Source organism: Ostrea edulis, chromosome 6, assembly GCF_947568905.1.
Source record: "Ostrea edulis chromosome 6, xbOstEdul1.1, whole genome shotgun sequence".
Lineage (NCBI taxonomy): Eukaryota > Metazoa > Mollusca > Bivalvia > Ostreida > Ostreidae > Ostrea > Ostrea edulis.
Genome location: NC_079169.1, coordinates 54,305,704 through 54,317,908, shown reverse-complemented (window position 1 = coordinate 54,317,908; position 12,205 = coordinate 54,305,704). Strand labels below are relative to the sequence as shown.

At 33.0% G+C, this 12,205-nt stretch overlaps 1 protein-coding gene across 3 annotated transcripts in view; it reads right to left on the bottom strand.

The window, feature by feature from the left end:
* Positions 1 to 4,238: 4,238 nt before the first annotated feature.
* LOC125646956 (beta-1,4-N-acetylgalactosaminyltransferase bre-4-like) overlaps positions 4,239 to 12,205 on the bottom strand; it is a 66,046-nt gene continuing 58,079 nt past the window's right edge. For all 3 annotated transcript variants that reach the window (XM_056140035.1, XM_056140037.1, XM_056140036.1), the window contains 4 exons: positions 8,547 to 8,731; positions 7,518 to 7,640; positions 7,031 to 7,126; positions 4,239 to 4,403 (listed from right to left, as the gene is read on the bottom strand). In XM_056140035.1, the coding sequence (XP_055996010.1) occupies positions 4,283 to 4,403; positions 7,031 to 7,126; positions 7,518 to 7,640; positions 8,547 to 8,731 (525 nt within the window). In that variant the 3' untranslated portion in view covers positions 4,239 to 4,282. The remainder of the gene's footprint in view (positions 4,404 to 7,030; positions 7,127 to 7,517; positions 7,641 to 8,546; positions 8,732 to 12,205) is intronic.

Here is a 12,205-nt window from a genome sequence, read left to right as displayed (position 1 = left end):
AGTATCTTGTGAGTTGTTTTACTGGTTTGGTGCTATATAAGCAAGATTCGCGCCAATTCCAAAAACTAACCCAGCAACACTCCTACCCGGACTGAGTGACCATATTATTTACATATATCGTCATATAAAAAAAACTTCAGTTTTACTACAGTTTCTATTCTTCCGAGTTTACGGTAAGAGTTTGAGTTTACTCTATTGGTAAATATTTATCTATTACATTAATTTATAAATATTTTGAAATCATTATTTTGATATAACTAAAAGTGTGAATGATAGAGTGAGAGAGTACTTAATTATTTTACATATTTTTAAATCATCCTCCAGAATTAGGATATAATAATAAAGAACTTTATGAATCCAAACCACCGGTGTGTTTTCACTAAAATAAATGACGGTGACATATACTTAAATTTTTCAACACCTGAATATAGACTGAACCCTATGATTATGAATGTTCCCAATTACAGGTTCTTTAAACCACCACGGGTCACGGATGATATTCCATCCGAATCATGCCGCCAGTTCCTAAAACTCAAATTTACAAAGGAATAGATGCCGTCAACATAAGCAACATTCTTCGTCATAAAAAGAGAGTTCAACTTATTTCAAGTTCAAGCTTGGATTTCCTACAAATATACTTCTACTATTGCATTCAAACTTTTTAATTATATACAAACTTTGCAGTGCCTAGAAATAGACAATCTTATATTTAATCCACCTACGTGTTCTTCATCTTCTTGCAACTATAGTCCAGATGGGCATGTTATTACTGGTGATGATGATACAATTGAAAATGAGGACCTCAAATCACTTATTCGAAAAGGTCCTAAATACAGAGAACCTCCGTCTTACAATTGGTGATAGACGTTCATCTCAATTATGAATTCTTTCGAAGATTATGCCAGATGATGGGCTAGATATGAAAAAAAAGACCTTGATACATTGTTAGAATGGATTAAAAGTATAAGAGGAATATCAAAATCCCGCATTAGACATATTAAAACAAAAGTATCTACCATCTATCCTTCTGTGTTTAGTAAACCAGAAATGATAAAAGAATTAGATAGGTTATATGAGAAATATGCTTTGGTTCCAGCTGATAAAGCTTGTAACAACATTGTCTTTGCTTGTAAAGCTCATTATTACAACTGTATTTTAAACGAATTTTGCGTTGATTCAACTTTTGGTAATCGCACTTATACACCAATTGCCCTTTCAAAAGATCAAATTCTTCAAAACCATGACTCCGTTTCAGACACATTTAATATTCCAGTCAATGGGTCAGATGAATATGAGGTACCGTACCTATACTGGATTCCCCGACTTCATAAAAACTTTTACAAACAAAGATACATCACTGGATCCAGTAAGAGTTCTACCAAGCCTCTCTCTTTGCTCTTCACAAAATATTAACAGCTGTGAAGGAGAAACTTCAAACGTGTTGTGCCACTACATATGCTAGAAGTTGTGTAAATCAAATGTGGATTCTAAAACACTTTCTAAAGAACTTTTTGTGAACTTGAAATCACAAAGCTTTTCTCAAATCAACAACATCGTATCAAAACGTATGCCTTTTCAATACTTTACACGACCACTCCTCACGATAAATCAAAGACTAGATTTTTTGACATCATGGACAGTTGCTTCAACCAAAACGGAAAACGAAAATATTCATATCTAGTGATCAGTCATCCAAAAATTACTTTGTTAAACACCACTCTGATTCCACCCAAAAGTACTCTGAAGTTGAAATTAAAAATATGCTGTAGTTCCTCATCTTCGAAGTTTTTGGTGATCAAGTCTTCCAGCAGTCTGTTTGAATTCCCTTGGGCAAGAATTGTACTCCTTTGTTAGCTGACCTGTTTTCAGATTCTTATGAAGCAAAATGTATTCAAAAATTTCTACGTGAGAAACAAATATCTTGCTCTGGCCTTCAAAGCGACATTTAAATATATCGACGACGTTTTATCAATAAACAATAATAATTTTATTTTGAATATGTCGATTCGATATATCCCTGTGGACTCGAGAAAAAGACACCGCAGAGTTGTCCACTTCTGCTTCATACTTAGATATCTTATTGAAAATAGATATTAACGGTAAACTAACAACTCCACTTTATAATAAACGGGACGATTTCAGCTTCTTCATCGTCAACTTTCCATATTTATTTAGCAATATTACATGATCACCTGCATATGGTGTTTATATCTCTCAACTGATTCGACATACAAGAACCTGTTCTGCGGATGATCAGTTTTTAAATCGAGGCAGGCTACTGAAAAACACGTTAATGTCACAGGGGTTACACAGTCTTGTTTACAGTCAGAATTTTGCAAATTCTATCATGATCTAGTTTGCCAATACAACTTATCATTGGGTCAAATGCTGTCTGACGTGTTTCATACCTATTGTGAGGCTGTTCTTGGCACCTCTGGTATATCCAGGGGTTTGTGTTTGCCCAACTCTCTATTTTGTATTGCTTAGAGGCGTTATCTTGATCTTTCATGTACCAAATATTTTTATTTTAAGAAATATATACTGTACTTGGAAAATTACATTTTAACACGATTTAACATGCTAGCTATCGCACACTTACGAACAGCTAATTAAATTCCCAAGAAATACCCACCCTTTTTTGATGGCAGGCAGCTGTTTATGGCATTTTTGTCTGTTTTGGAATTGTATTAGGTTTATGAGGGGTCAACCTAAGATACATGTATACTGTACAATTCTTATTCTAGTCTGGTTGACCTCCCTTTTTTCCTATGTACATCTTGTTGCAATGCCATTATGGTGCAGGGGGTCAGATTGGATTATAATTTACCTAAGATGTGTAATACTCTTTGTTTAAGTCCCCCTTTTTCTGACCCCCATTTTTGTACTTGTTAATCATATTTTACTAATTTTCGTCATTTACTTCAATAAATGACATTTTTTCACTTCTACATGGTGTTACGTGTTGTTTGCCTGCTTTTAACAAAAAACAAGTTCGGTCACTTGGCAGGAAAACTAAGGAACATAAAAATAAATACATGTAAAACTGTACTCTTTTTATATCTCTGCAGTAATTTGACTGATAATTATTTTAAAATTATGTCAAGAACCTGCTAACATTTGTGAGTTATACCTTGGCAATTTTATCAAAATGACCCCAGGAGAGTTTTTTGAAAGCTTGTATATATAACAACTTCTTTCTTTAAATTATTTTCCCTTTCCATTTTTTCCATTTAAAAATCTTCCCGTGGGGATTCAGGTTAGAATATGTCCTCAGTACCCATTGCTTGTCGTATTGTATTGTTTATTGGCTTTAAGCCTTACGGCTCATCAGCATAATACATATTCAATCACAAAGTATAAACAAAAAAGGTGTATACAATATGAAAAGTGGAGTGAATATTTGAGGATGGACATACATGAAGAGAGTTATAAGTCAAGTTTACATAAAAAAAAAAAACAACCCAGCATATACATTAGATGATAGTTTGGCTAGATCGTAAGAGTAAAGCACTTTAAAAAAAAATTACCCATTTTTACCAATTTTCGTAAGGGGCGATAAATTTGGCGGTTCTTCGGATGAGACCATAAAAACCGAAGTCCCGTGCCACAGCAGGTGTGGCACGATAAAGATCACTCCCTGCTCAATGACCATAAACGCAGAGCATAGCATCCCTTGGTTTGTTTTGCATCCCTTCACCGGCATTCTCGATATGATTTAGTTAAAAAAAATTCGAGGGGACGGTGAAAATTTACACCAAATCCACTTTTATACATTTTCAAAGAAATCATTTGATAAAACTTTAATCACTTCTTTCTTTCTTTTTTCTTTCTTTATGATACTTTGTATAAAAAAAGTGCCGAAAGAGTCTGAATTACTAAATTTGAAATAGAGACCAAACCTTGGCTCAAAGCGTTTCGTTCCCGGCCCAAACCGTTCATTCTCCATCTTTAAGTGTTCCGCTCTCGATAAGAACTGTTCCGTTCTCGCTGAGAGCCGTTTCGTAAACACCGGTCAGCGTTCGTTCCCCAATCAAAACCGTTCGTTCCCAAACCGGTCAATGTTCGTTCACCGTTCCACTGGTATAGTAATGCGCTTCAGAGTATGTAAGACTATGTAGTTGGAAAAGAGCTTTTCCCGGCAGATATTCCTATCAGTGCTAAACCCGAATATGAATTGGAATCAGATTCAGGATCACTTGAGCCGGGTTTTTTTTTTTTTTTATCTCTCAACACTGACATTCAATCTCATTCAATTTATTTACAATAATACATGTAGAAAATATCAAACTCTGACAGATATTTTTGTGAATAGCTGATGAAGTTCTACTGTAGGAGGAATATACACCAGACTGGATAGGCCATCTATTGGAAATCGTTTATGACTGTCTTCTAGAAGATGGAATCTACAACAAATATATAAATATTAGTTTAAGACGATTATTTGCTGACATGATTTATAGATTTTTATGCATGAATTATCGGAACTTTTCAGACGTAAAAAAACCCCATATATTACGTTTTTAAAGTACAATTCAAATTTACAAAAGGTTTTGTAAAACACACCTTCTGCGTTGAAAACGACTAGTTATTTTGACATAAACACATTCAAAAAGATCACAATTTGATATCTTGAAATAGAAGGTTGTGGTCATGCGGTGTTATGCAATGTTTTTAGTGGTTTCGCCTCATGAAAATGGGGTTTATTATAATTTCAAAATATTCTTAATTATTTTTTATTTTCATGTTGACATCAATTCTGCTGAGGAGTTTATAATGTGCAGGAAGTCTTTCAACAATATTATCAGCATCTATTTTTACATAAGATAGATGCCTTTATTCTAAGAGAAATACTTAAGTTAAAATCGGGTGCTGTGTATTGGGGTCCCTGGGTTTAAATGTTAATCGCCTTGGGATCGGCCTCCTTTCTGATGCTACCCTCATCCAAAGCAGTCGAAGAGATAATATGAGAAGTATCTATTTGTTAATAGCCACTGTATGATCCCATCTGTCGAAAATCCCAACCAGTCATGTAAATGTTTTAAGGTTATGATACTGGCTGCTGTTTTTTCAAGTACTCGTCCCAAGTGGTAGTATATGGTTTTATCGTGACATATCTTTAGCGAAGCAGGCGTTTGCGCAGACCATGTGAACTGATTCCACGTGTATTGTTGTGTTGTCAGTGAATTTGAAACTGTTCTGTGCCATAGAACTGCGACTGTGAATTTTGTGAAACTGTGACTGTTGTGAAATTGATTGGAATTGTCATAACTCGTTCAGTAATTGAGCTAAATATTGGCTTAAGTAACCATTCACGGTTAACCCGTGATGGTCAATTTTGAACTCGCTGTTGCATTTTGTTTGTTGATTGATGTTTTGCACAGATGTACTGTGATTGTTTGTTATATGCCACGGCCAATACTCGCCAAACAAGCATGTATTTCATAGAATCTTTTCCACATGTATGGAAGTACTGTTTTTAACATAGATTTATACGTGCATGCATACAAGTAACTTGAAGCAAAATTGTTGAACAAGACAACTGTGTTTCTACGCGGAATGAATTTGATGATAAACATGAGTTCATTATGTGTAGGTTACATACAATTTAAAAAGATGTATATTTATCTACATTAACACTCGTAGCATTTTATAGGAAAATGGGATAGTAACCTTAAAAGATTTATTGACACTTTCAAGAAACAGTGTTACTTTACATAAACATGTATAAACAAAAAATAACCAATCATTGTTTTCTTATCAGTGAAAACATTCCTGTGGTGTTTTAATCACAAGTAGCTTCTAAAGATGACAAAACTATTCACAAGCGGTATGTTACATGTACAAATTCAGGCTGAAGTACGTCGATATCTTATCATTAAATTGTTACAAAAGTTGTATTAGTTTCTCCTTTTGTGTCAACTTTAAACACCATTTGAAACACCTGTAGTATTCATAACGAACGGTTACTATGGTAATCGTTGCATCACAGTTACTATAAAAACCATTCATACATTCATAAAGACTTAACAGCTTCTGTCACCCAAGACATATGTAAACATTTTATTAAAAACATGGGTTAATTAATTTTCAATGACAATATACAGTCAATTTTATTCCAACCTTGACTGCAAAGGTGACTCTTAGAGCTTTAATGTTTACACATGCATCGACAAATATTTTAAACGATTAAAGTTCTTCTCAAGAACCGTTAGTCTACAAGTTGGTTGGTAAACTTTATAAGCATATATTCTTATGTACAAAAGTTGTTTAAATTGTAATTCATAAGTTTTAAATAATGGTATATATACACATATAATGATTACGTAGATTGATTCGCGCGTCATCAAGCGTTAATTCATGGCTGCGTTCAAGATCGTAGCGGCTATGTAGGGCTTGGTAGCGCTACGATCTTGAACGATGTGCTAGGCTAGCCCTACGTAATGGTAACAAACGTTAATTCATACAGTGCGTTCAAAATACCAAGATATCTAGCCTAGTAGCAAGGCTAGCCGCGTCAATTCAGTTAATGAATCAGTGATCGTTGGTTTTGCAACGGAGTCTGTTGATCTTATTTTAAACTGTTTCTTTTTTGTATTTCAGTATGTTTTTGTAATGTGAAATGATTTTTTTTTTTTTGCATTAATGTCTTTTTTTTTTTTTTTATACCCTTTCCACTGCCCATAGTATATGGGAATCAAAAGTGACACAAAGGCATGTTTTCAAATTGATATGCATAAGAATCTTCAAATAGTGTGGATTCAGATTATTCAAATACTACCCTAAAGTGAATGAAGCGCTACAATATGGGTTCAATATATGCTAGTAATATTATCTATGTATGGATAATTTTGGGGAAGTATAGGGTATTCTCGTACACTACACTATATACACTTACCTAGCAGTATAGGGTACTCTCGTACACTACACTGTATTCACTTACCTAGCAGTATAGGATACTCTCGTACACTACACTGTATTCACTTACCTAGCAGTATAGGGTACTCTCGTACACTACACTCTATTCACTTACCTAGCAGTATTGATGGTAGTGCGTTTATGCTTCAGCATTGTGTATCTAGCTAGTGATTCTCTGTAACGGTGTATCGACAATCCATTAGCCATAATTCTGAAATACAATAAGAAATTTTTAAAATAATCATTTGATATAAAGAATGTGACGATGATATATGAATCGAATGTGACTTGTAATTTTTTCACTATGTTGATATCCATTATCAACTAATGTATAGATTGAATTTGCCCAAACGTGAAATTAACCTTTTCCTTCCTGTGACGTCATATGTTAATTATATCTTGATTGAATTAACTTTGCGCATAATAGAAATATATTTTTGAAAGATTTTATTCACTTGATATAATAAAAAGGTTTGGCAAAGTATTTGATAATGAAAAGTTTATATTTCCTATACATAATCGAATATTTTTATTTTAAAAATTGTTGTCAAAGGCTATAACAGACTAGAACAGGTTTTAGCAGGTTACAACAGGTACTGTACCTATAGCTCAGGTCGTCATCCTCTCCTCCCCAATTGAAAAATGCATTTGACCATCCATTGACCATTTCAAACTCTCTTTTCCTCCAAGCTGAGACACCTCCAATTAAGTTATAGTCACACAATCTGTTGATGAATGCATTAACTTTAATGCATAAATATGATCTAAGAATTACTGTTATTTGATTTCTAGAACATGATATTATTGATAGTGATATTTGTAAACTTAAAAATCAAAAGTTTTGTTATGAAGTATAAAAGGCAATATTTTTACTAGATTATATGAAATTAATGTTTGAATCAGAGTGATTAATCTATGATCATCAACAAAGGTAGAATTACTTGACTGCATCATTCCCAATGTAATCAAAATCAGATTTTCTTCTGTGTAACGCTTAAAGATCTGATTTTAATTAGATTGGTATCATTCCATCTTATGCCGTATTAGCTAAGTTAGGGAAGTCAAGACAGTGATCATTTTTTTTCTTTCTTGGCCAAATTATGGAACCAAAACTAATCCCGAAAACTACAATTTTGGCTAGGGGCCACCCCTTTAAAGTTCTTCGCGCGTAATGATACATGTGCAGTTCGTCTTGGATAGTCCACCCATTTATCGGATGTATTTTTGTTGGCTGCACGGTTTACTCTGATACAGTCACCTGCTTTGTGTGTATGCGTTCGTTTTAGTGCTACCTTATTCATTATCAATTTTTGTTGGGATTTTGGTCTCACTATGTAACTTTATCTTTCTCTAAATTCAACAATTTTTGGTGCTTTTTATATCATTTTCCAGTGACCGTGCATATATTTATAGATCCACCTCTGACGAGTACAGAGTGTTATTAGTTTAAAAATTTTTTTTCCCATGCAACAGATATATACATAATTGTAAATATTCAAATTTTAGTTTAAAATTTGAATGCACTGTATATTTTTATTTCTTGTTGCATTACAAGAGTCCGGACGTTTTTGCTTTCTTAATATGCCTTTGGAAGAAACGTATTTTGAAGGAAAAAGTTGAAGTGCACAAACCTATAACCAAACTTGTCAATTTCCCGTGATAAATGCATGGGACTTCTTGAACATCCATACAAAATTTTGTCATTCTCCGGAATAAGATCAACATCATGAAAAATGAAACAGGTATGGTTTCTTTTAAGTGTCTCTTGATACCCGATGTTGTACAGTTTTCCTTTGTTAAAGGGTTTCTCATCGACCTTTAAATAGAATCAAATCCTAGTAAAGAAAGTTCAAATTCATTTATTAGGTCAAACCACATTAAATATGGTACATGGGGTGCATTAGATAAACATACACTTGAGTAAGAATAAGGTCAGAGTATATATATACAAATACACAATATACATGTAGATACAGTGAAAAACTATTTACAAAATATGTTAAGGAGGACAGACTTACTCATAGATTTTTAGATACCCCACCCCCCATATTTCTTTTAAAAAAAATGTTTTAACCTTACTGGTGGACATAATTTCGGCTGATGTTTTTTGTTTTGTATGTATTATTCGATGATTTTTGGATATTTTATTTTGTCAAGTTTTTAATTTTACTTGTATAACAGGGGAGATCACTTTATCATATTCAGGGATTTTTATAGAAGCAACTTGTGCTGTCAGTATTGTCTAGATCTCCCCTTGGCTGTTTTTGTTATCATTATACAGAATGATAATATTTGTTTATTGTCATCTAATAAATGACAATATTTCACACAATACCGGTGTTATGTTATGTTGTTGTTCTATCATTATATGGAACTTTGCCAGAGCACCAATTTTAAATAAATAACATTGGGTCTTGTGTCGTACCTAATGTGTAGGTAATATTTCCTGATATTTGACAAGCGCTGTATTCCAATTTAAAAAGGAATTCGTCTGCAATATTTGATTCATTACACAAAACACAAAATCGTTCATTATATGGAATACTAATCCATCTGCTAGTCTCTACTGGAAGGGGTGATATCTGTGGTTCGAAATTTAAGAAATATAGTACTAAAAAAATTGACAAATTTTCTAAATATTTTTAAGTCCAAAGTCTATCTTAGAAGTTCGGTATATTTTACCTTTAGATGAATTGAACATACGCTCGACCATGTTTGAATAAATTTATCCTTAAGTCTTTGTTTGACAATATTTGTTATCCATTTTTCATTTACATTCTCTTGTTGATGCCATATATTTGGAAGTCCACACACGTTTAAATTTCTAGAAATACTTTCAAACCAGGGTTTTTAAGAGTACCATTAAGATACTGTGTATAGAAAAATTTATAAAGTACATTTACAATACTAGCTCTCATTTGGTGTCAAAAATGTTTGTTGCAAAATTGTGATTTACTATTTCAATTACAGAACAAAATAAGATTCATAAACTTTCGTCAATAATACAAAATGTATTTGTGTTGGAAAACCTTTCCAGAGGCTCTGAATGAAGTAAAATTACGTTATCATCTTGCCGTACAAAAAAATATTTCTATATAATGCTATATATTCAATAGAAACGAAATCTTTATTTTGATAAAGTCTTAAATTTAATTTTGATTTTATCAATGCGTATGGTTAAACTTACATTAAAAACTATCATAATAGCACATTTTTACAACAAAATAAAAATTCAACACACAAGTACTCTGAAGTTGAAATTAAAAATATGCTGGAGTTCCTCATAGACAATACCTTCGTGTCTTTTGGAATTCCCATTGGCACGAATTGTGCTCCTTTTTAGCTGACTTGTTTTCATATTTTTATGAAGCAGAATTTATTTAAAAACTTCTACGTGAGAAGAAAAAATCTCTTGCTGTGGCCTTCAATGCGACATTTAGATATATCGATGACGTTTTATCTGTTAACAATGATAATTTTCATTCATTTATCGATTCGATATATCCATGTGAACTCGAAATAAGAGACAACACAGAGTCATTCACTTCTGCTTCATACTTAGATATCTTATTGAAAATAGATATCAACGGCAAACTAACAACTCAACTTTATGATAAACGGGATGATTTCAGCTTCTCCATCGTCAACTTCCCATATTTATGTAGTAGTATTCCATTATCACCTACATATGGTGTTTATATCTCTCAACTGATTCGATACGAAAGAGCTTCTTCCACGTATGATCAGTTTTTAACTCGAAGCAGGCTACTGACAAACAAGTTGATGGTGCAGGGGTTTCAAAAGTCTCATTCAAAGTCGGCATTTCGCAAATTCTATGGTCGTTATAAGGATGTAGTTAGCCAATACAACCTATCATTGGGTCATCTACTGTTTAACTTGTTTCATACCAATTGTTAGGCCAATCTTGACATACTGATTTTGACTACGGATAACTCCGTTTACCTGATCAAGATATGGCAGGTGTGACCTATCGACAGGGGATGCTTACTCCTCCTAGGCACCTAATCCCACCTCTTGCATATCCAGGGGTCCGGGTTTGTCCAACCCTCCATTTTGTATTGCTTATAGGAGTTATGAAATTGATCACTGTTTGTAAGCTTCACCTTTCATTACTTTAAAGTTATAACCTGACAATAATCTAAACCAGTGTGAAATTATTATAGGATTAAACATTCTTTTTGAAGAATTTATCGATGTGTAAACTCCGGACATTTTACTCACAAACTGAATAAAAGTGCGAAGCACTTTTATGTTAAGTTTGTGAGTAAAATGGCCGGAGTTTACACATCGATAAATTCTTCAAAAAGAATGTTTGATTCTTATAATAATTCCAATTCATTCACTTCATTAACAATTGCAAAAATTTGAATAGTTTCCCCGCACTATGTTGTTTGTTTTCAGGCGTGTATGAATACATCGCGTTTTCAGATTTATTGATGTGTAAACTCTTGTTCAGTTTTATTTTTGTCCAATCAAAACACTTGTAATAAATAACATTGGAATTATTCTACTATATACACTGTACATTAATATTGATTGGGAAACGACATGTTTCACCATATACCATAAATGAGGGCTTGGAGGTTTTTAGCTGAAAAATGAATGCGCTCTACAACTTGTAAATTTTCATACCCCTCCCCCCATATTTCACATCCATACATTAAAACTGGTAAAACTACTTTGTCAAACAGGTCAAACTGACAACTACATGTACTTGGTAAATGAAAATTTTTTCCTGATAACTCCATATATCGCTTTCTGGGATTGTTCACATGATGTTTGTTAGATTTACAAAAAGACATTGATCTCGAAAATACAATACCGATATATTTGAATTATTTGACATTTTCTATAACACACCGTTGTAATAAAAGTGTTTTTTCATCAAAAGACCCTTTGAAAATAGCATTTTTTTTTTCGACAACAAAAGTCAATTTCCACTGTACAGTATATAAACATTTATTGAACGTACATTGTAAATCATCAGCAGATTCAGCCATTATAACTGTATCATATGCATATAGCAGAATTAATGGTTTGAAGTACAACATAAGTTTCTCTTCAATTGCATTACATGTAGTAACACTTTGGAGGCCTACTATGCCTTTCTCTTGTAAAAGTATTCAAGAGCGTTAGAGTACAAAGGAAACAGAAAGAAAGGAATAAATTTTCGTCCTGTGTTACTCTTACATTACATGTGAAAAAAATCAGGTGATATGACAAAAACTATAAAGAAAGAACATGGTTTAATGTTGAATAGTTCTTAATA